Source organism: Octopus bimaculoides, chromosome 2, assembly GCF_046866305.1.
Source record: "Octopus bimaculoides isolate indiv1 chromosome 2, ASM4686630v1, whole genome shotgun sequence".
Lineage (NCBI taxonomy): Eukaryota > Metazoa > Mollusca > Cephalopoda > Octopoda > Octopodidae > Octopus > Octopus bimaculoides.
Genome location: NC_142929.1, coordinates 63234390 through 63261889, shown reverse-complemented (window position 1 = coordinate 63261889; position 27500 = coordinate 63234390). Strand labels below are relative to the sequence as shown.

The window sequence follows — 27500 nt, the reverse complement described above, 5'->3', positions numbered from 1 at the left end:
CTCATCTACCTTATTCTCCCGACCTTGCTCCTTCAGACTACCATTTGTTTTGCAGCTTACAGAATCATTTGGGAGACATAACTTTCGCAAGCCAGGAGGATGTCGAAACTTACTTTTCAGAGTTGTTCGCTTTGAAACCAAAAGAGTTTTATATTGATGGGATTAAAAAGTTTGTAAATAGATGGAAGGAAGTCATAGATAATCAGGGAAAGTACATTGCTGATTAAATTTCAATTAAATATAACATTTGATCACTTGTTTTCTTTATTCAAAATTCGGACAGAACTTATGGGATGACCTGATAATTCACACATATGTATATGATTTATACACGTTATTGGTTGTGTGTTCATCCATCTGAGCTCATCCATTTTCTAACATATTTCCCATCCTGCTGGGTGTCCAAAATTCGCGCTACCCTCAAAGGAGATTTCGTTAGGCGGACGATTTTAGTCGATGGCGACTAAACAGGCAACTCCACGAAGGTTTACATGATTATATGTTACCTGTACTATTCATGAGTGGCCAAACATAAAAGGGAACTCAAAATAGCACATCATGCATGCATGCATACATACATACATACATAGATACATATATGAGACAGAGGGGCAAAGGTATGTACCATCATAGAAGCCAGCTGCCTAACAGATACAAATATCCCTTTGAAAATCAAAGAAAAAGAGGATATCTATAGGCAACTGCTTTGAAACCTCCAGCTTCTATATCCAGACTATGAATTCATATTCATACCAATAATAATTGGAGCACTAGGTTTTGTTAGTAAATGCTTAAAGGAGAATCTGGATAAACTGGGATTTTCAAAAAGAGAAATCGACTGGCTGATCTGGACATTACAAGTGCAATCTGTGAGTGAAACAGTAAAAATATGCAAGACTTTTCTCAAGTTCCAAATTTGAATTTGTCTGTGTTAACTACATTACAAAGATGGAGCCTTGCAACTTCGTTGGAAACCGGTTCCCTCCTCAGTGGAAGATTTATAATAACTTAAAAATTGATGAGACATATATGCATGCATGCTTACTTACGTACGTATGTATACAGCTAAACACCTACATCTATAATACGTGTGTGTATACAATTACACACACACACACACATGCATACACACAAACACACATACACACACAGATATAGTCGTATCTGTATTATCAGCTAACTCGTTCTTATAGCATCTGGTCTCGTTAGATAAACATTCTCTGTGAGAACTCACATACTCAACTACATTTTATATAACCCCTTTAAATCTAGTACCATTTGCATGTATCGTAAAATCTTTTAGAATTTGATGCAGACACTCTGCTTGCAGAAAATTTGTAAAGCCACGGACAGAGTCTAGCCACATATTTTTCAAGCATAACTCAGAGTTGAGGGTTTCACGGAATTTCATGACTCACAAAATCTATGATGTTGAACGTCTAGAAGTTTCTAATTATATGGTTGTCCTCCCTGTCAATTGCTTTCATAAGTTATTTGGAAGTTCCCAAATATGTCTTGAAGTTAGTTATCACCCCTGAATTTAATGGCTGGAACAAAGAGGTTGCTTTCTAGAGAATACACTCTACGTCCACACTATCAGAAATCCCATTTAAGTTTATAGTGTATAGTGTTACTTAAAGTATTGTCTAAAAGGAACGATGCTTTATTAGAAATATTATGTCAGGACTGTACCTTTCGAGAGCAGGACAGAGACTATTTATAAAGCTTTTTTCGAAAAGGCTTTTAGCCATCCATCTTTGCTCGAGAGCAAAGTGGTACTCGCGGTGCCACTCGCCCTTCCTCGGCCTCTTCTTGATCCACGACTGCAGTTCGGTCATGGAGACGAGCTGCGGGAAAGCGCGCCTCACAAACGGTGACCACACCTGTTCACTGTTGTCTACGTAGAGCTGGAGATGTCGCAGTCTCAGCGCGTGTCTGCAAATCATCAACCACGATATACCCATCCCTCCTTTTAACGGGTGTTGGCAGCAAACGGATCGCCTGACCATCGGAACGCTTCCTTTCCAGAAGAAGCGGAAGAGAATGCGTTCCAGTTTGGTGATGGTAGGGTTGGGACAAGGCACGACGATCAGGCGGTAGTAGATGACGGATGCGACGTACGTGTTCGCCTATTCCGCCCGACCTTTTAGGGACAGCTTCCTAGATAGAGAGAGAGAGAGAGAGAGAGAGAGAGAGAGAGAGAGAGAGAGAGATACATTGCAACCCAAGAAAATATACACAAATATTCGAAGGGATAAATTCTACTTCGCACCCTGTAAGAGTTCATAGTAATGTATACACAAACTCTTGTACACACACACACACACACACACACACACACACACACACACACACACACACACACACACACACACACACACACACACATTCATACATACACACATACGCACACACATGTATGTATTGTGACTGAAGTTTATAAATTGTTAGCTATTTTGAACTTAACTGAAGCGCAGAAAAGCAAATATTTGGTTAAAAAGACAGAGTTGTTGTTAAATTCTTAAAATTTACCCAGGACTTCTGTAAGGGCTACATTACAGACCGTATCCCGAAGTGAGAGGTCAAGCCTTACAATTTCTGTAAGCGCGAAATCTCCTAATCTATGTTTTGCATCGCGTCTTCTAATATGAAGTTACATTGTGGAAGGTTGTAAGTCTTGCAAGTTGCACGGAAGCCTACTAGTGCTGGTGTTCCCCACACACACACACATACACCTAAAAAAAGGAAAAGACACACAACGCTATAAATTGCTTGGCGTCACGAAGCACATCTAACTGCAGATACCATGTTAAAGCAAACACTGGAGCACGATGCAGTATTGGGCTTGTCGGATCCTGTCAAACCGTACGACCCGTGCCAGCATGGAGCATAGATGTTAAATGATGATAATGATGATATGAATTCGAACACAAGAACTATCTATCTATCTATATATATATATATATATATATATATATATATATATATATATATATATATATATGTGTGTATAGCTAGGCAGGTAGATAGATACTTATATACATACACGTATAAATATGCACACAGACGTGCATATATCTGTATGTATATGTATAGATATACACACACACACATATATGTATATATACTTATGCATATATATATATAATGTATGTGTAAATATATATATATATATATATATATATATATATATATATACTTATGCATTTATATATATATATATATATATACTTATGCATTTATATATACCTAAGTATATATTCTGCATGGATGTATTCATGCATTTTTATACAATGTTCTTATATTTTACGGTTGTTTTCAATTGGTATTGGCATGAACGCCATATCATCTCATTATTCTTTGTCAATGAAATTTAAAGTGAGAATGTCTTAGGAAACGGAATCATTATATTTGGATTGCAGCTAAAACTGTCTATATTAAACCAACCATTCATACAATCATTAGAATAACTTAGATATTCAATTTTCTATGATGGCTCACTGCGCAGTCTAATTTAATACATTTGTTATATGTCAGGGTACCAACGGATCTTTCCGTATTAGAAATGTGTAATGTTATTGATCGACAGCTCAATCTAAATCGAAGACTTACAATTAAAGACGCTGCAGCCTAGAGCTATTCTTTCTCCCTCTCCTTCACTTTATATCTCCGTCACCCACTCCGTCTCTCTCGCCCTCTCCCTTTCTTTCTTTCTCTCCCTCTCTCCCTTTTTCTTTTTTCTCTCTCACTCACTCCGTCTTTCTCTCGCCCTTCTCTCTCTCTCTCTCTCTCTCTCTTTCTCTCTCTCATTCTCTTTCCTACTGTCTCTCCTCCCCTTCTCTCTCCGTCTCTCACCATTTCTTTCTCCATCTCCATCTCTCTTTCTCTACCTCTCCCACTCTGTCTTTCCTACTGACTGATGATGAAACGATGACTGGTATATTGTAGATTTAAATTCTTTAAGAATGAATTATTAATTTATTATCAGTAGTCGAACCATGTTGATGCTTCTGTTTCCAACTTACAATTTATGTCTGTAAAGAAATATAAACCCGGAGTGAGGTAGGTACAAGAGGCTGTTTGAATTTTCACAACAATGAAATGTCTTAACGGCACCCAAAAGCCGGGTGGTTGTGTTAAACTGAGGCGTGTGAAGGCCTATCACTCACAGACAAAGGAATCCAAACTTAGGCGGCGGTGTTAAACTGGGCGGCGTTTTAAGACTACTGCTGAAAGTTAGAAGCTTCTAACTTTTAGATTAAGGTGAGAAATTTAACTGTCACTTTAAGGCACCTAAAGAACAGCTGATAATGTTAAACTGGGCGGAGTGTTGAGAATACCAACCAATCCTGAAAGACATTGAGACACACCAAAATGCATCATGCCAAATTCCATTGCTCCTTTAAATTAGAGACGAGTTCATGTGTGCGGTGTGGCGGCGCAGTTTTCGGAATCTGTCAAATAATCTCTAGTCTGTCTTGTAGTTTCCTGAATCATTGTGCTGTAAACTAATAGAATAAATGAGATTGTGGAAGAAAGAGAATACGAGTTAACTAAGGGGAGATAATTAAATATAGATAGAGGTGTGTTGAAGCTACTGGTTGTGTGTGTGTGTGTGTGTGTAAGGGAGAGGGCGGGGTAATAGAGAAAGAGTAAGAATGAAAAGAAGGAACATACATACAAACATACACACACACACACATGGAAAGTCAGATGAATATTAATTAGAAAAGAAGAAAGCGAGTAGCAAGAAAGAAACAAAGAGAAGCAATCAAAGATGCATAAAATGAGTAAATGATATAGGAGAGGGTAGAGACGAGAGAAAGGGGAGAGAGGAGGATGAGGAGAAATTAAACGAGACAATTTCCGTTCAAACTACTATTTTATTGATTTTCTACGTTTATGAGTGTACGTGTGTAGTTGTGAATGTATATGAATGCGTGTCTTATGTCTATATGTTTAAAATTCACGATGTGCATAAATATTTGTGTGTCTGTCTTGTATGTCAATGTGTATATGAAGGCGTGTATGTATTTGCGGAAAGGGAGAGCGGGAGAAAGAGAGAGAGAGAAACAGAATGTGTGTGTGTATGTGTGTGTGTGTGTGTGTGTGTGTGTGTGTGTGTGTGTGTGTGTGTGCGCGCGCTTTATAATCTGTAGTAACGTGAAGAGCAGGAGGAGTATGAGTCGTGAGGAAATAGACGAGGATTGGCTGATAGTCAGGAATGAATGAGGATATGAGAGGTAAATAGATAGACCGCCATATAAAAAGACATACACACGTAATTGCATGGACAGATATAATTATATATGCGTAAATACATGCATATATACATGAACATACACAATCATACATTCAGGCATATATATGCATGCATGCATACATACATACATACGTACATACATACATACATACATACATACATATACATATATATATATATATATATATATATATATATATATATATATATATATATATATATATATATATATATATATATATATATATTTATTTATTTATTTATAGATATAGATATATAGATATATATATAGTCATACATACACATATATGCACATGTGTGTGTTATGTGTTTGTGTATCAAGGGAAAGGAAGTTACGGTATACGTGTATGTGAATGATGTGTCTGTTTGTGTGTGCATGTGTGTCTCTCTGTGTTCTATGTCTGTGTGGAAATGTGGAGCAATTATATGGTAAGAATGATATTGATCGATCTAGTTATATGTTAAACGATGATTCAGATTTATACAATTAGAGTTACAGTACGCAGGAATAAAGTGAGAGAACGCCTATAAAAGTCTTTGGCGAAGGAAGGAAGGGAGCGAAGAAGGCAGAAACATCTTGGTGTAGGTAAAGAGAAAACCTAGAGAAGCAGTGGGTAGACCGTATGTGATATTCTATAAAATAAATAAATAAAACTGAAGACACAATTACTCTGAGCGTCTCCTTGGTGTATTATTCAGCCAGCTTGGTACAGTGAATCAAATCACAACTAAACGCCATTTTCATACTTCTTTTTTCAGTATTCACTTTTATTTGATATCATTAATTCTTTCTGGTGGGTCATTACAAACGCAGAAATTAATGATGTCTAGAGTCGATATGTTACTTCCTACTATTTTAACTGAAATGTGAAATTAGCAATTTCTTCTCCCTCGCTCCTGCATTAATAGATATTTATGTATGTGTATGTATCTCTGTCTATATATGTGTATATATAAAAGCATACATACATATATATATATATATATCTAGGCGCATGCGTCGCTGTATAGTAAGAAGCTTGCTTCCCAACAACATTATGACCGAGTATGAGAACTATAGTTCTCATACTCGGTCATAATGTCTTACGTTTAAGATGATCCCCATACGTTTCCCTGAGGAGAAGTTTACATTTTTAACATCGACGATTCCTATGGATCGCATAAATTGTAATTCTTCGAAACATATGTCGGAATAAAGTATGCAGTTATAACATGCGTTCACTCCATTCCTTAAATTTATATATATATATATAAGAATTTAAGGATTGGAGAAAACGCATGTTATAATTGCATACTTTATTCCTACATATGTTTCAAAGGATTACAACCTGTGTGATCCATAGGGATCTTTGATATTAAAATCGTAATCTTCTCATCAGGGAAAGCATGGGAATCATCTTAAACGTAAGACATTATGACCGATTATGAAAACAATAGATGGATAAGGTTATGACTTGATTCATTTGAAAAAAACCGTTAGAGAATTGGACGCTGCCGGATAGTGGGTTGGACAACACATACCAATCAATGTGTAAGAGCGTACATGCATACATAAATACACATACACAAACGCACACATATACATGCATACTGATACACACACACACACATATATACATATATATATGCGCATATACACATACATACACATGTGCACCTGTATATACATATGTATACATATATATATACATATATACACACACACACACATATATACATATACATACACAGCTATATATATACACACACTCATACGTCCACATTTATACATATGCACATACGTACCCACGCATATACAAATATACACATGTGTGCGTGTCCCCATATACACATATGTATCCATTTACATATACACACATGTATAAATAGAAATATATTCATGCACATACACATAGCTATACATCTACGCCTATTACCTAATCAAATAAACAGATTCGCATATACATATACATACATGAATACATACGCAAACACACGCATGCACATACATACATACATACAAATACATATACATATACACATATACATATATACATATATATACATATATATATGTGTATATATAAAAGCAAAATAACTCAAGTGTTTTATATATACATACATACACACACCCATATACATACATCCACATATCCATATATGTGTGTGTGTGCATGCATACATATACATATACACACACATACATATACATACATATATATTTTTTTGTACACACACACACACACACATACACATATATACACATACACACATGTGCACATACATATACATACATAAACACACATACACTCATACATACATAACTACATACACACACATACATATAGAAATATGCACTTACATACAGAACTCAATAACGTATATATATATGGTTTTATACAAATACATACACAATTATACATGCTTACATATACGTAGATTTGTACACATATACACACATATATATATATAAATATATATATATATATATATATACTTACAAACATACATACCCCCCCCCACACACACACACAGGTATACATGTATACATACATACATACAGATACACTCATCCACACACCTATATACCCAAATACATACATATATATACATACACATACACATACATACATATATATATATATATATATACATATATATATATATATATACATATATATATTTTTTATACATATATATATACACATACACACAAATACATGTACATACACACACACATACACATGCACACATACCCGTCACTAAATTTGACGCCTGCCTAAATGTTAACAAACTTCGTCTGCAGTCAATCATAAAATAATATTAAAAAAGTTGTTTTCTGTTATAGCCTAAGCGGTCCTAGTTGCAGATTAGAACGTCTGGTGATGGACTTAATTGACATTATTACCAGGAATAAAGTAGAAGCATATTCAACGGTTCACTACTGTGTGACGCGTTTGTATTCTTAAAAAATACTCAGTATTTGTTAAAGACATCATGATTTCTACGATAATGGTTTTATTAGAATGGTATACAACATCGTAAACTAAAATTGTAAATGACATCGGATTTACGAGGCAAGAGAGGAATAAGTATGTGATCGCAATGTCACCAAAAATAACTGTTAATCATTAAATCAAGCTCTACCGTGTTCCTTAGTGGTTTGAGTGTTTCACTCACGATTGTGAGATCGTGGTTTCGATTCACAGGTCGAGCAATGCGTTGTGTTCTAAGCAAAACACTTCATTTCACATTGCTCTTCGATCACATTGAGGTATCCTTAAACTTGAGTCCAGTCCATAATTTTTGCAACAAAGCAGATTCTGCTAGAGGCACCCCAAACCGATTGGCAGTAAATCGAGTAACGGATTGCACTTACTACGCAAGAAGACTAATGTGGGATTTGAACACACCGCAAAAGGGCTAGTTGGCACTCTCCCAGTCAATGCAAGGAGGCTGCTGGGGTTTTGTAAGTGTTTGCTCTGTAATAATCTGACTGGAGTTGAAGATACTAATGCAGTAAAAGGGGAAAAACCAAACATAACATCACCGAAGCTATAAAGAAGGTCAGTACACAGCTCTGGATAAAGAGGCAAGATAAACGGTCCGTATATGTGTGTGGCTTCATGGTTAGAATGTTGCACTCATAGTCGAAAGATTGCGGTTTCCATTCTTAGATCGACTGATGAGCCCTGTTCTCGATCGGAACGCTTCGTTTCACGTTATTCCAGTTCACTCAGCTGGTAACAATGAATATACATACATATAAAATTATATATATATATATATATATATATATATATATATATATATATATATATATATATAAATATATACATATATACACACGTATATACACACACACACGCATATATATATATATATATATATATATTATTTTGCTTAAAAGAGTTCCAACACTGTCTGTTTTTTATGTTTTATTTATATTCCTGCAGAACTAATGTGGGGTATAGAATATGGAATATACAATATATAATATAATATACAATATATAATATAAAATAAAATAAAAATGGATGGCACCATGAAATAAAGTATTGAATGTAGATGAAATATTGAGTGTTCAATATAAAGGATCAAATATATAAATATATAAATATAAATATATATATATAAAGGCGACTCGAGTTTCAGGGCTATTTCCCTTCGTCATGGCCGGTATGACAATCTTTAACAGACTGCCTGTTAAAGATTGTCATACCGGCCATGACGAAGGGAAATAGCCCTGAAACTCGAGTCGCCTTTATATATATATATTTATATTTATATATTTATATATTTGATCCTTTATATTGAACACTCAATATTTCATCTACATTCAATACTTTATTTCATGGTGCCATCCATTTTTATTTTATTTTATATTATATATTGTATATTATATTATATATTGTATATTCCATATTCTATACCCCACATTAGTTCTGCAGGAATATAAATAAAACATAAAAAACAGACAGTGTTGGAACTCTTTTAAGCAAAATAATATATTCCTCTATACACAATCATACAAAAAAATCCACCTTTTTTTGTATTTATTTTTACTCGCATGTATATATATATATATATATATATATATATATATTTCCAGAGGATGTAGCAACCGTTACCAATATAGCATAAGAACTTACCTTAAGAGATCATTAACTAGATTCCTTAAGGGTCGTTCTCACAGTTTATATTTATATTATAAGGTTTTTAAACTTTTAAATTTTCATATTCTGTCTCTTTTGAATATGAAAATTTAAAAGTTTAAAAACCTTATAATATATATATATATATATATATATATATATATATATAGAGAGAGAGAGAGAGAGAGAGAGAGAGAGAGAGAGAGAGAGAGATAGTTATAGATATAGATATAAAATAATATATACATACAAACATACATACATACATACATACACTCACTTGTATTTCAACTCTGTCCTTTGTACAAATCAAACATTAGTAATTGGCATTTTTTACTCATCATCTATTAAAACCAAACTACGTGAAATTGAATGATTCTTAAAAATAAAAAAAGACAATTCTGCAATTCAGTTAGTTTCAGTCAGCCATTTCACTTTGCCCCCTGAAGAAACAATTGGAATGTAATCCGCTTTATTCTTATTAATGTTTTTATACATTTTCTAAATAACTTTTTTTCCTTCTCCTAACCCACATATTATATTCGCATACAAATCCCTTGTTCTTATTATATTAATAATTTTTCAAAATTTTTATTCTCTATTTCAAAATATTCTCAGAATGTTCTAATTTGCAAGGAATGGGTATAATGCAGTGCACGCGTCGATTGAATAAGATGTAGTAAATTACTTGCACTTTAACCGAGAGATGAAAGCAAAAGCAAACCGTTGAGAATTTTGAACCTAACAAGTAAAGGGACATAATTTTATAACACTACATTGAGATTATGCAAGTCTCATTTAAAATTTTAAGACTGTACAAGATATCATGTCGACTTCAGTACACTTGACTGGCGCGTTATTTCATCTCTCTTGAAAGAATGCAAGACAAGGTTGACCACGACTAGATTTGAACTCAATATGAAAATGTCGCCTTCCTTTAATTCTAACCAATGTTAATAACTGCAATTTTGCTAGGGCTAAAGTGTAACAATTATAGTGTAATAATTTTCTAGTTTATTCTGTACTATTAAAATTTCTTCAATTTCTAAAATAGTACTTACATTCGCATTTCGTTAATATAATAATACGGGTCGATGAAATAAGTAACAGTTACGCACTGGGGTCGATGTAATCGACCAGCCCCCTTCCCTAAAATATTTTCAAGGCCTTGTGCCCAGAGTAGAAATAATCAATACAGTAATAGATTATCTAATTGATATAAGAGGATTATCAGCTTCGTTTCTGAAATATAAAATTATTATATTCGAAACCCGTCGTGAAAATTACTCAACCAAATAGATTATCTCCCGCTTTACTTAATTTTGCATCACCTTTATCAAATTAGTTGTGTCACTTAATATGAAGCACTTTCGAGCACCTGTTATGCTATGACCTTAATTTTCTTCTCTAAGGATGTGTGGAGTACAAGCCAAGTTTATTTGCTTCGCTGTGTAATCAAAAATCTTAGTGGGATTTAGCATGCAAGGTAAGTTAACGGCCAAAGAGTTTATGGGAAAGGTTTAGCTGATGATTAAATTGACCAAAACATTTAATGTTTTAAATGATTTCAGAGCATTATTAGTCCTTTAAACATGGAAACAGGAAGTCGATCACAGCATGTTTCAAAACCAGTGAGTAAGGGGTTGTAAGTAAAAAGCAAGAACTCAACTGATTCTGCCAACCACTCACCTTAATCAGTCACTACGGAATGCAGGCCTTTCCATTCAAGATTTCAGTACCCAGTTCTTAAATACAAATCTATTTTTTGTTGAGGAATTTCATGTTTGAAGCTATTTTCTGTTGAGATACGTCAAATTTATCGAGGTAACGTGATTTTGCAGAAAATACCAATCCTATTTTTGGTAAATATTTAACATTATTACAGGAATAACCATGAAATTTAATTTTGCAGTTAAACTGGATTCGATAAGTTGACAATCCGCAGAGTGTTTTACAAAAAATGGTTTATGATATTTGTGTCCTATTACAATGTGTCCTATTACAATGTGACCGTAAAATAAAGTACTTTATGTTTGATTACACTTCACTCGACAAGCCACTTAGTATAAGTCGAATCAAACTTAAAGTACTAGGTACTTGTGACATATTAGGGCTACATTATAACCAGGTACCAATGAAGCATGGTACGATTGCTCACAGTACAGTTGTATGGTACCAATGAAGCATGGTACGGTTGCTCAAACTCTTAGAAAATAACAACAGCATTTTCCACAAACCGCATACCATCGATTAAAAAAGGAAGGACGGATTAGATAACCTTGTCCCCGACATATTAAATAATAGGACTGTCATGGCTGGAGAGCCTTGGTCATAGGTTTACTCGATCAGAATCAACTTAGAGCTATACTTAAACACCAGCAAGAGCTATGTCTCCATTCTAAAAACCTACCTTGTGCTTGCTTAATCAAAATAAATGAATAAATATTTGGCAGCATTAATAGTAAATTTTCGAGACGAATTCTATATAAAGCTGGCGAGTAAATTTGATTTGTAATTTGGATGATAAAATTGGTTTGCTTCTTTGATTTTCATTTATTGTTTTTATATATATTTTCGAACTTGTTTTCTATTAATTATTTATATTTTTAAATTTTGACAGATTGTCTAATGATTGGCTGAAAATTAATATCATTACGATTAAAATTTCTCAATTCTTCATCCACATTTCAATTTCCCCACTTTTTTTTTTATACTTTTCATTTTTCTTTAGAATGTTCTCTTGATTTCTTGCGGTTGTTTTATTTCCTAGAATTTCGAAATATGAACACGATGTTCAAACATTCATTATTTTGCATGAATAAGCACAGCCAATGCCTCTCCCCTCTCTCTCTCTCTCTTTCTCTCTCTCTCTCTCTCTCTCTCTCTCTCTATGTGAGGAAGAGAGTGTGGTAGAGTATGCATGAGTTATTGTGTGCGTATATATATACATATGTATATATATATGAATGTATGTATGTATGTGCATGTGTGTTTGTGTGTGTATATATGTGAGTGCGTGCAAATGTATTTGCGCGTGTGTATGTGAGAAGGAGAGAGAAAGAGTACGTTTGAGTCGTCAACGTCAAAAAAGAAAGTAGATAGAATGTTGGCATATAAAATGTGTCCAGACATTTTTTTACAACATCGCGTAGTTTCCATGAGACCAGAACGGTAGAACTGGTTTTAGCTGATAAACACAGGAGGCAGGGGGTGAATTCACTGTGAGAAGAATTATAAAATACATAAAAAAACAATGTGTGCGTGTGTGTCCGTACGTATAGCTGTCTCATGATCGGTTGTGTGAAACTCTGAGTAACAATATATGATGTTTTCAGCTTCAATAAAACACTACACGCACACACACACACACACACACACGAGAATCCATGTGAATTTAGAATCGTGCTTTTTTTCATACCAGTGTTTGCTACATTACCATTCAATGAAGATTTTGATACGATAGAGTCATCCTACGAAATTCATGCTTCAGTATAATATATATATCAAAATTTATATGCTTACTATTATATGTGTTGGTCTTAATTTACGTATGCACTTTGTTTAGCAATTAGGTTTCACACTTTTCAGTATATTCATTATATTCTCGGTTGAACGATTTGCCTTCCCAATGTAAATGATGGCAGGATGTCTTCCGAACACATATCCAGGAAAATACCTATGTATTCTTCTATCTATCTATCTATCTATCTATCTATCTATCTATCTATCTATCCGTCTGTCTGTCTGTCTGTCTGTCTAGCTGGCTATCAACATACCTATCTATCTACCTACCTATCCCACCATGTAGTCATTAATCTCTGCACGCGCGTGTAAATATGAGAAGGAAAATGGGGGAAATGCATGAAAGATAGAGGGAAAGCAAAGAAAGGAATAATGAAAGCATGAAACATTGAGAAAAGGAACGAAAGAGAGAAGTTGCAGGTCTGGAAAAATAAACGTGAAACAATAGCTAAATAAACGGATGCATAGATTGGTTGACAGACACACAGACAAGCAGACACACAGACAAGCAGACACACAGACAAGCAGACACACAGACAAGCAGACAGACAGGTACACAGACAGACCTATCGACGATAGGTAGGTAAACGATAGCTTGATAGACAGACATATAGAGAGGGGAATAAATAGATAGATAGATAGAGAGAGAGAGAGAGAGAGAGAGAGAGAGAGAGAGAGAGAGAGAGATTAAAAAACACAAGAAAGAAGCTAACACTGCAAATACATTCAATTTAACACGATCACACTGCTTTCATGTGAAAATACAGGGCTTGCCGCAAGTAGAAAAAAATTTATAAATAAATTACAGCAAACTCTTTTAAAGGAAAAGAAAGAAAGAAAGAAAGAAAAAATAAAGAAAGAAAGAGAGAAAGATAGAAAATATTCAGTAAAAAAAATCTATTGAATTAAGACAGAAAATAATTAAGAAAATGAAAAAGGAAAAAAACGAAACGATATATATATATATATAAACATATATGTATATATATATATATATATATATATATATATATATATATATATATATATATATATATATATATATATATATATATATATATATATATATATATATATATATATATAAGGATGGAAGAAATAGTAAGAATAAATAAAATAAGAAGGCAACCAGTAAAATAAGCGAAACTGAAGTTCGAAATACAGGAGAAAGTTAATAAAACAAAAGATGTAAAGTTTCTGAAAGACCATTAATCGAAAGTTTGTTTGTTTGTTGGCAGTTTGCGTTTTCTTCCTTGCTTTCTTTTGCTTTCGCCTTAAGAAAATCAAACGGAAGGAAGTGGAATTCTTTTTGCAAAGGAAAATGAAAAACGATTTCTGATCGAATTCTACATGGTTCTCTCTCTTTCACTTTCACTTTCACTTTCTCTCTCTAGCCAGCCTATTTTCCGTGTGTGTGTGTGTGAGAGAGAGAGAGAGAGAGAGAGAGAGAGAGAGAGAGAGAGAGAGAGAGAGAGAGAGAGAGAGAGACAGAGTGTATCATGCTTGTTGCGATCATTTCAATTTATTTTGGGACTTTTTCTTTTTCTAAGTACATTCTATGCAATTATCACTACGGTATACGTACACACACACACACACACACACACACACACACACACGCACACACACACGCACACGCACACATATATATATATATGTATGACGTATGTACACATATATATACATATATACACACATATATATATATATGAATGATTCATGTACATGTGTGTGTGTGTGTGTGTGTGTGTATGTATGTATGTGCACATATGTACATACATATATATAGGTACGAATGTATGTGTCTGCTGTATCTATATATCTTTGCTCTTTCTATTTTTCTTAAGATTTCCTATCTCTCAACTAAGCTGTAGACTCTATCACTTGGACTGCAAAAGAAAAGAGAAATTCATTACCATGCAAGACATTGCAAAACTTTTGCTATGTGTTTGATTAAGATTGCTCATTGGTCTTCAGCATTTTTGTTTAAAGCCTATTTGATAAATCACCTGATCTAGTTTTGTGTTTTGTTTTTGCACATTTTTATTCTGAATCTACACTCACATGCGAACTCGCGCGCGCGCACATCGTTTCCTCTCTCTGTTTTTCTTTTGTTTGATTTTTTTTTTTTTCGCACTCCCTTCCTTTCTAACTTTCTCTAAAGTTATTAAGAACTCAATTTATAGAGAAATAGTTTGCTCAGGATCCGAATGATTTGGCTTTCGTTTATTCTTCGAATCTTCAAGGAATATTTCGATTAAACTGTTAACGCTTATTATTAGCAAATATTGAGAATGAACGCAGTAATTATAGGCTGTACTCCACAGGTTATAAACAAAGACATCTTTAATAAGCACACATGATATGTATTGGTTAACATTTAAATATATTTATTAATTCATACACTGTGAAGTGTTGTCTGTGATTATTTACGATATGAGGACTTCTGACAAATCTGCTAAAGAAGATATTGTCATACTTGGGGAAGGTCTCTCTTTTTTTTCTTTTTTTTCAACCAGTTAAACACACGTCTGACAAAGTTCTTACGCCCAACAGAACGTGTGACGGAAGGAACCTTGACAGACGTATAAACTAAAAGTAATACGAATAAAAAACTAAAGTGACGCTCAGATAAATAGTGCGTGTGTTTAATTGGGGGGAAAAATGACCATACCCATGTATAACATTATTTGCTTCAACACACGTGTTCACGTCAAGAATCTTCCAAACCAAATACGTAAACGGAAAAGAAGAGTGTAAGGGATATCCTAAGTGTCTCCTGAAGGTATTCTTCCAATGCTTTGAATTTTAAATAATTAAATACTCGTATTGCTTATATTTATGTTGACAGTCTCTAATTAACGATATTTAAACAGATGAATTAAGACAGCGACATCAAGTGTATTTGTTACTGTTATGGATTTATCGAGTGGGAGCTGCGTTCATTAACTTTTCCGGGGATTCATAGATAAGTATGAGAAAGAGAGGGATTTTGTATTGGAACTAGAGGCTTGGTCTGAATGTTCAGTCTTCACTAAAAATAGTTATGGGACAGGATGTGGTGTCAAATTAGGTTATGGTTTAAATTACTTTAACTAGCCATATTCTCAGCTTCGAAGAGTCGATCTTATGTCAGTTCTCAGTTGATAAAATTTACTTTCTCTTTCCCGAAATGCGGCGAGCTGGCAAAAACGTTGGCACGCCGGGCGAAATGCTTAGCGGTATTTCGCCCGTCTTTACGTTCTGAGTTCAAATTCCACCGAGGTTGACTTTGCTTTCCATCCTTTCGGGGTCAGTAAATTAAACACCAGTTGCGTCCTGGGGTCGATCTAATCGACTGCTCCCCTCCCCAAAAAATTTCGGGCCTTGTACCCAGAGTAGAAAAGAATATCACTTATGTTTCTTAAATGTTAGGATCATGTTTTATCCTCCAAATTAAACTAACGTTGTAGCCATTTCTGTAGATAATTTTTGTCTGATATGCATCTAATATTTGAGAAAATGCAGTGGACTTTAGAATTGATAGAATACTTGACCATTCTGCTACGCCTATTTACTGTCCGAGTTCATCACTCAACCTGCTTTTCTTTTTCTCTTGGAAAACATAAAAGAAATACCAGTCTATGGGATCGACTAAATCGGTACACCCCCTACTCTAAAGGAACATCTTTATGTCAAAGTTATAAGTTGTTATTTTGTATTGGGTTATCTTTAAATAGTTTATCATTGTGCTTTTCTTTTTCTGTTTTCAAAGATACCCGAGGTTTAAAGGATCCCCACCAAGTAGAAAACCTGCAGGATCAGGCACAAGTGATGCTTGGTCAACATATTCACACTCAGCATCCAACACAACCAATCAGGTAAGTTACAAAAGAAAAAAAGAAACAGTTCTTTCCTACGTACTAATAACTGACACTTCTACTCGTAGAAGAGTTAATGCACCAGACTAAATATTTCAGATTATTCTCACGAATCTTTTACCATTTATTTCAAAAACGTTTTAATATTTAGTCATATCTCCCTATTTTGACCGTTAACATCACCATTTACTTTTCCAGATCGCAAACCGCTAGGACATAAATACTAGAGACAGGATGGAAATAGAAATACTCGGGGCATAGATACAGATTGAATGTTCAAAACATAACCTCAGCTCGTGGAAGGACTTCAGTGTCAACTAATTAAAATTGTCACTTTCATGAACAACGGAACTTCTATGCAGCGACCCGACCTGCTAGAATTAGCAGCCACATCGCCCCACGAATAGTTGTTGGCAATCCGTCGCTTACGACGTCAAGGGTTCCAGTTGATCCGATCAACGGAACAGCCTGCTCGTGAAATTAACGTGCAAGTGGTTGAGCACTCCACAGACACGTGTGCCCTTAACGTAGTTCTCGGGGATATTCAGCGTGACACAGTGGGACAAGGCTGACCCTTTGAATTACAGACACAACAGAAACAGGAAGTAAGAGTGAGAGAAAGTTGTGATGAAAGAGTACAGCAGGGTTCGCCACCACACCCTGCCGGAGCCTCGAGGAGCTCTTAGGTGTTTTCGCTCAATAAACACTCACAACGTCTGGGAATCGAAACCGCGATTCTATGACCACGAGTCCGCTGCCCTAACCACTGGGCCACTGCGCCTCCACCCTACGAATAGTAACACACACACAAGTTACAAGAAATTACAGACTGACTTATATAGTCCCCATCACACTAAAGAAGATGGGTTACACATCGGTGAAATGCTTTTCATTAAAGACAGTGTACATCACGAGGACCGAAGAAGGGTTAAACAACAACAATATCTGTTTCTCCGTCTTATTTCTCTATGCCAATTTTTTAATTTTTTATCAACATACTTACATTGCTCATGCTTCTACAATATCCGATGCAGGATGTCTGCCATAACCTTATTATCACTGATTGTGTTATAACATTGGCGATAAACAGTCAAGATAACTGATAACTTCTCCACCTCACCATTTTCTCTCTTTCTTTTTCATTCTCCTTCTCTTTATTTTACACTATATTTTGCTTATTTTTCGTTTAGTTTTTTCAATGTTATTCCAAATAATTATATTGTTTTGTTGATTTGTTTTTGTTTGTCAACAGTAATGACATTTTTATGTCCCTCTTGACAAACAAATGTGTCCGAGAAAGAAATACACGTGAACGATAAAACTGCAACCCTTGGAAATAAATTTCATATGCATACATACGTACGTAGGCTTGTATATGTATGTATGTATGTATGTATGTTTGTATGTATGTATGCATGTATGCATGTATGTATATGTATGCATGTGTGTATGTATGTATGTATGCATGTATGCATGTATGTACATGTATGGATGTATGTATATATGTATGTATATATATATATATATATATATATATATATATATATATATATATATATATATATATATATATATGCATATATATATGCATATATATATGTGTGTGTGTGTGTGTGTGTTTATGATTACGATAGAAGAGAAAAAGTATTTAATGCCTGTTATATGCGTATAAACACACACACACGCACAGAAAGACACATATGAAGCTTGTGTGTGTGTGTGTGTGTGTTACGGGTAGAGTTAAGCATAAGGTGACACACGTGTTTTCAGATATGCACATGCATACTCACACAGAAATCGACTTGAGTTAAGAGGTTACATAAAAAACACACAAAAAAAACGAAAGTGGGAAAGTTTTTGTTTGTTTGTGTCCATGCACTAAAACGTCGATTAGTATTATACTGTATGCGATATGCACGTGTCCACCATACTTGGGTTTTCGGAGCGGTTGAGGTAAATCAAATAGCAGGCTGGAAAAGGAAGAGGAAAGCGAAGGAAGGAAGGAGAAAGTGAAGAGAAGCAGAAAGAGAGAGAGAGAGAGAGAGAAAAGTATAAGAGCTGGTTAAGAGCACGCTCAGGTCGCCATAACTTTTGGAAAGTGCAAATACTCGATGAAAATGAAGCGATCTGGAAGATGTGTAAGGGGTTGTGAGGAGAAAGGTGACTATAGTCTTGTAACCATTAAACCATCAGTGAGAAAAAGGCTAAATTAATCAAAACTTTGGCGAAATTCTGCTTGATTCCCGACTTGTTCACCGTCATCGTTTCCCGGAGACAAGCCACGTGCTTTACAGTCGAACCACGTGCCAAAATGGTAAAGGAAGAGAAGAAAACCGAAATAAGGTTCCTGGGTGTTTGTGGGGAAAAGGGGATTTGCTTACAACTACTTTTCCACATTCTAACAGTGAAACTGTCTATTGTCTTCATTACGCCTCAGCCGTCGGCCAATCTGTAGAGCGCAAGGTAGGTTTGACAGGCTAATTGACTAACCGAAAACAAAAACAAGAACAACATATTTAGTAAAGATAATAATAATAATAATAATAATAATAATAATAATAATAATAATAATAATAATAATAATAATAATAATGACAGTGATAATGATGGTGTGGAGGAGGGGGAGGATGTCGACAACCACTATGGTGACATTGAGTCAATTCTGTTAGTCTTATCGTTTAATTTCAGCACTTAGAAATTTCCCAGGAGAGAGTGTCGAGGGTCGTCTTTGTAATTGAATTTATGTCAATATATCTTAAATTTATTGAGTCAAGGGATCTGAAACCGTCAGCTTTGTACACTGACTCCATCGATCACAAGCTGATTAGCCAAGATGTCACAGTATTGCTAGCAACGCTCGCGAACTGAGTTGGATCTATCATTTTTAACACGAATGCCACACTAATGAAAGCAGTATTAAAACTCACACTTTGCAAAACGATTTTGTTGTTTTTATTTTATTTTGTTTTTCTTAATTTCCTTAAAATAAATCTTTGATTAAAGTTGGTAGATGAAAATAAAGAAGAAAAGTAATGCAATTATAAATTGTAGAATGATAGCTAATTTTATGGGTGAAGGAAAAATGCATTTGCGAATTAACAAAAGCGACTGTAGTGCATGTACAATAGTGTACTGTGTTGGGATGAATGTGTTAGCTCACAAGCTGAATAAATGAGATTTAAAACTTAATTGAGAATAAACCCAATACATCAGTTACTATACTTAAAAAATGAAAATTTAACAACCGAGTAGAAAAACAGTTTACATACATAAATAGCTTATACTACTTCAGGGGAATACTAAATTTATTTTCTGGTGTGAAAAATATACGAGAATAGATAATTTGTAGCTAAATGTATAGAAAGGACCGCAATTGATACTATACAGAGCATCCTTTTATACTTAACACACGCTGATTCTTGAAAAAAAAAAAAGAAAAAAGAGATTACACGCACATTTTCACTTTTCTTTATTCATAAAATCTGTGCTTTCTGTAGTTGCTGTGGTTTTTAGTCACGGTCAGCTCTGATCGATCAGAAATATATATTCATGGGAACTCTAGCCATGATGAGTCCCTCTGTTTAGACATACTGTTGCACAGAGTACATTGTCAAATATATCCTTACTTTTTGAAAGAGAACAAGGAGTGCTTTGAAAGAGATTTGACTGTTATTTTCTGCAGGTCGAACAACCACGTGGAGACATGTGTGGGAACTCGTACCATCAAGGCTTTATAAAACTAATCAAAGTTTTATAAAACTAATTCAGTTTAATGCCACTGTAACAATATATTTATATAAATGTGCAAATGTATGTTGTTTGTATATGTATACTCACACGGACACACGCAGATAGATAGATAGATAGATAGATAGATAGATAGATAGATAGATAGATAGATAGATAGATAAATAGATAGATAGATAGATAGATAGATAGATAGATAGATAGATAGATAGATAGATATTGATTGAGTGTTTTACTTATATGGCAAAAACTCAGATTTTTAAATGGTATAGTCGGTCGACTGGAACTTATCTTATCTATCGATTCCCAAAGAATTAAAGCTACGATGGAATAAGTTTTTGACATGCGCTCTAGATGACAAGTTTGTGAGAGAACAGTTGATGACATCGACTGCTCTGTTTAACTAGTACTTATTTTACACACCTTGGGAGGATGTAAAGGAAAACTTGGCTCTTATTGATGAAAAAATAAAACGCAGCTTCAAATTGAACTGCTGTGCCGTATTGTCTAAAGCTGAAGAACACTTCTACGGCATTCAAGAATGTATTCGTTGAGTATTTCTTGAATATTTATAGAAAACTGAGTGCACAAACGGAAGAGTGTGGAGACACATGGCTTAGTGGTCAGGGTGTTTGACCCATGATCGTAAGACTATCGTTTCATATCCTGGACTGAGCGACGCGTTGTGTTCCAGAGCAAAGCACTTCATTTCACGTAGCTCCAGTCCAAAAATGAGTAATTCTGTGACGAACCGACGTCCCGACCAGTTGATGAATATATACGCCTCGGTAACCTGCCCTATGAGTCTGTATCACTCTGCAAGGGTCTTTATACTCTTTTTTTTAACGAAAGGGTACCAAATTAAGTGTCATCAAGTAATCAGTTTACTCCCATTACGTTCTAGCTACAAATGCTATTGGATCAGATCGTTTACGGTTCAATGTACTTCAGTTTAGCAATTAATAATTATCAGAAACACATGGTCGTTGACTAGTCTGACTGCACCCCCTCTACTTGCATGTAATTAGTTGTATTATTTTTCTGAAGTTGACGAAATGGCATAATCTTTAGCACACCGAGAAAAATGCTTAGCAGCATTTCGTCCGTCTTTACGTTCTGAGCTTAAATTCTGCCGAGATCGATTTGGCTTTTTAACCTTTCGGGGCCGATAAAATAACTTCCAGCCAAATACTTGGGTCGATGTCATCAACTTCCCTCTCAACTCAAAAACTGCTCTCTGCCAACATTTGAATTAATTATTCTGTAGTTAAGGCAGCGACTTGGTTGAATCATAAGCGAGTCGTACAAAATTCTTAGCGGCATTTCTTCCGGCTCTTTACAACGTCCTGCGTTCGACTTCCACCGATGTCGACTTTGCTTTTTATGTTTTCAGAGTCGATAAAATAAGTACCAATTAAACAGAGCGATCGATGCAATCAACATACCCATCTCCCTTAAAATTTCTGGTCTTGTACCAAAATTTGAAACCAAAATTTATTCTGTAATATATCACTATTCTGTAAAGTTTTCGAACAGTAGATTGATAGAAACATTCGGAGTTCAAACTCAGCTGGTGCTGACTTAATTTTTCCAGCTCTGAATTCAAGAAAATACATACTGAGTATTTAAGAAGGCTGGTGTAATCGTGTAATCATCACACTTTGCAAATGTGTATTATTTGACTAATGTAAAAATGTATATTTCTCCAGAATTTTATCGTTCAAAGTATATTTTCAATCAGTTACAAAATAAAGTTGATTGTAAATCTCAAATGAAATTTTATTGTAAAACGAATGTGTTGGTTAACCCCACCCTGTGTTTATTTTATTGGGAGAATTGCACCAGGTCTACTATTTCTCCCTACATTTAACTCTTCCAGCTACAGAAGCAATGATATTCGTCATGAGCATTGTCTTTCTTCTCTGTCCATGCAATTAATAAAGGTCGATCGCAGAAAAACAAATTCTTTAGAAGCAAGAGAGGAATATTTTAGTAATTGCTGACAAAACGTGTTATTTCATGCCAGCTCTGATACAGAATCCAAGTATTTAGGAGACTTTATTTATGTACCAACTCATTTTGTAAAATAATGTATAATATTGGTTTCAAATTTTGGCACAAGTTCTGCAATTTCGGAGAGTTGGTAACCCGATTACATTGATCCAAGTACTCAAATGCTACTTATTTTATCTGCTCCTAGAGGATGAAAGGCAAAGTCAACCTCGGCGGAATTTGAATGCAGAACGTGAGCCCGGACGAAATGCTGCTCAGCATTTTGCCCGATTTGCTCGCAATTCTACCAGCATACTGGCTTTCATAAAGGCGGAAGAAATGCCGCTACGCATTTTGTCAAAAGAGCTAACGATTTTGCCAGCTCGCCACCGTATAACACTGAAATATTAATTATTAATTGCGAATCTATAGCTTAAAGTCTCAACAGTTGAGTTTCGAATGTCTCAGTAAGCTTTTATTTTTTACGGAATCATGTCAATGTAAAGCACTGATTTGTTCAGTAGATGCTTGGCAGGGCGTTGTAAGCCCATTGGGTTGAGAGGATTATCAAAGGGCAACTATGATAGAGCGCTAGATATTCTGTGGTTTCTTGATATTTCTTAGAAGTAAAATGCTTACACATAATATTTGCAAACGCATTTCGAAAAAGAATATCCTTGACAGAATTAAAGTATGACCTAGACATTGTGAGTAAAAACATGACTGATGTTGCGCCAAGGTTCAATAAAGTTTCATCATATTATTCCTCACTTTCTTCAGTAAATTCCATAAAACTCTAACATAGGGACACTCATCTACGCAAGTATCTAAAATGAGCGATTTCTGGATAGGATAATAGTTTACAGTGCAAAATTAGCTTCTGATTGATTAAATTAATCTATATTTTTATAATATATGGAGAGAGGGCGCTTGTAAAATGCCATTCTGTTAAAGAGTGCGTCCTTGCAAAGCTTGAACACTTTTCACGTAACGCTATCGGAATTTTATGAAAGAGAAATTGCAAATATAGTTTCAAAGAGTTAACGGTATATAGTAGACAGCTAGCTCACTATCAAAAGTCTTTTTTTTTTTTTGTATGCTTAGGAATGGCTAAAATTAATGTTCTATGCATTAATTATTTTAGTTTCAACACGGTTTCATGTCAAATCGCTTTCCAGACAAGTTCAAACCGAGAAATTGTAAATGTTTGTCTTTAAATTGTTTCTTCTAAAAGAGATTAACATAACGTAGTATCAAATTGACACATCTTTCATATTTATCTTCTTCAGGTTTGGTCGACTTTTACTGATGCTTCCTGCTCTTCGCTATGTCTCACCAGACCGAATCGAGAAAGTTTTCTTTCGACGGACTATCGGAAACACCCCGATGAACCGGCTACTTTGCGACATGTTTAAAAGCTAAACACTTCCACTTCAAAGTTTGGGGACTGTAGTTCAAACCCGATCTAATTCTCTTTCTCTCTCTATCGCACTCACTCTCACTATTTCTCCTTTTATCACCTCCCCCCCCTCTCTCTCTCTGTCCCTCTCTCATGACTTACAGTATTAGTGACCTTTGGACGTTGTCTTTTTTCATACGATGTATCATACACCTTATATATTAATATACATATCTACTTTTTCCCCCTCACATGTAACTCGTGAATTGACTCAATATTATCGTCAATATAATTATATCGCCTTACCCACCCCGATACACATTTACTTACATCTGCATATATATATATATATATATATATATATATATATATATATATTACATATATATACGATCATATAATGAATATCAGTTCAATATTAATCACGATAACATTCACATACAAAACATGTTTGTTTGTCTTTCTCATTGGCTAATGAATAGTTCTTGAATGCAAACAAAAAACACTGCACACACAGACCTGTTTATGGATGGTGATGTAATCAACCAAATATCTGCTGATGTAATCAACCAAATATCTGCAACATTTGCTTCCATCAATGGACACTTAACTCATTCACAAATTTATGTACAAGACCAGTGTAGAGTGTCGTTTTTCGTACAATATGTGGTGGTGCCTGGTGGTAAAATAAAAGGCACAAAATAGCTGTAAATTCAATATTCTAGGGAACAAATTCCACATTGAAATTACTCAAAAATAGATCGAAAATTATATGACTTGACTGGAATCGATCACTTCACAGTAAAACTTCTGTAGAGTAACATTTTAAACCGAATATCACTGAAGACATTAAAAGAACATCGCCCTTAGAATGTGCTTTTGAAAGATTATATATATATATATATATATATATATATATATATATATATATATATATATATATATATATATATATATATATATATATATACATATATGCATATACATACATATATATACATATATACATGTATATATATATATATATATATATATATATATATATATATTTATATTTACATATATACATATATATTTATATGTTTACACACAAACAAATACATATATGTTTACATATATATATACATATGTTTGCACACACACACATATATATATATAATATATATATATATATATATATATATCTATATATATATATATTTACATATGTATATAAGCGTATATATATATATATATATATATATATATATATACATATATATATATATATATATTTACACACAGACACACACATATATTCATGTGTTTGTGTATGTCCATACATACACATGCATATATGTATACACTCACCCACGCGTGCGCACGCACACTCCTTCTCTCTTTCTCTCTCTCTCCCGTATTTCAAGACTCTTTGTATCAACATTTCCAAAATGTATGCAAACCCACAATGGCTTCTCTACGGCACAGGACAATCAAAATTTGAATCAGTAAATGTTTTGTTGTTTTTGTTGATTATTTTTATTTATTTCATTATTACCATTTCATATAGAGAAGAAGCATGACTGGACGGATACATTTTGTGCTAACATTCACCTTAAAATAATCGTACTTATGCATATATATATACATGAGTATGTGTGTATCAATATATATATATATATATATATATATATATATATACGCACATAAATATATATGTGTATATATATATATTTATGTATGTATATATATATATATATATATATATATATATATATATATATATATATATATATATATATATATATATACGTACATATATACATATAATATATATATATATATATATATATATTATTACTATTATTATTATTATTAATATTATTATTATCATCATCATCATCATTATTATTATTATTATTATTATTATTATTATTATTATTATTATTATTATTATTATGCACAGGTGTATTAGTATGTATTTATGAATGTGTGTGCATATAGTTGTGTATATGTGAATATTTGTAAATCCATGTTTACACAATAAACACGTTAAAATGTCTTTTATTTTCTAATTCGATAACAGCAGTATAAAGATCAAATATTTCATTGCATTAACTGAATTTTTTTTAATTGATATCAAATATCATCAGTCATATAATCCGAGGTTGTGCTGTAATAGACCGGTATTGATTTCTCATCAGTCAATTAATTAGAAGTGATATGGATAGTAAAGATATAATCGATGGCCTGTCGTACTCCTATCAATGTGAGATTGAAAACTTTATCACATCGTTAACCAGTCAACTTCTGTTCATTAGTTTATTAGTTTTGTTTAATTTAAAGGAACTCCAATACAATCATCCACTTGGGTCTGAAATCGTAAGAAAATTCTAAAGTGTACTTTGTTTTTGAATAATTCAATCAATGAGAGGGGCATGTTTATGATCATTGCAGTTAGTATACTGGTAAGATTCATGCGACTAATGTCCAGCCTGAACATCTGTACGTCAATATCTGCAGAAAAAGTCACAAATGGATGCCACAGCCTAACTATTAAATGTACTACCATTAACTGGTTACTTCCAATTGACAAGGCAGGGGTGTTAAACTGGGAATAGTGTCAGGTCTACTATAAAATTAGTACTGCCACCTACAGGTAGGCCTAATCTAGGTCTGTGTTGGTACCAAACTGGCAGAATCGTTAGAATATCGAATGAAATGCTTGGCGGAATTTCTGCCGGTCATTTAGGTTTTGAGTTTAAGTTGCGCCGAGGTCGACTTAGCCTTTTATCCTTTCGTGGTCGATAAAATAGTTATTATTTGAACACTGGTGTCTATGTAATCGATTAATTCCACCATTAAAATATCTGGCTTTGTGCCAAAATTTGAAACCATCATTAATAATAACTTAACATGCTTCTCTGATTCATTGTGTACTTTCACACCGTTGTGAACGTCTAAATGGATTAATTTAAACGTTTAACCATTTCGTATTTTGATGCATTCAATCGAATGATGGCCGCTGGAAAATATCCTCTCAGTTTTTTAACAATGTTTACAACTTAATATAATTTTTCTCT

General features: G+C 34.0%; 1 protein-coding gene across 3 annotated transcripts in view; it reads left to right on the top strand.

Moving 5' to 3' along the window:
- LOC106875051 (photoreceptor-specific nuclear receptor) overlaps window positions 1-24989 on the top strand; it is a 341048-nt gene extending 316059 nt beyond the window's left edge. For all 3 annotated transcript variants that reach the window (XM_089346487.1, XM_089346477.1, XM_014923014.3), the window contains exons 7-8: window positions 17195-17300; window positions 24329-24989. In XM_089346487.1, the coding sequence (XP_089202613.1) occupies window positions 17195-17300; window positions 24329-24461 (239 nt within the window). In that variant the 3' untranslated portion in view covers window positions 24462-24989. The remainder of the gene's footprint in view (window positions 1-17194; window positions 17301-24328) is intronic.
- The last annotated feature ends 2511 nt before the right edge of the window (window positions 24990-27500 follow it).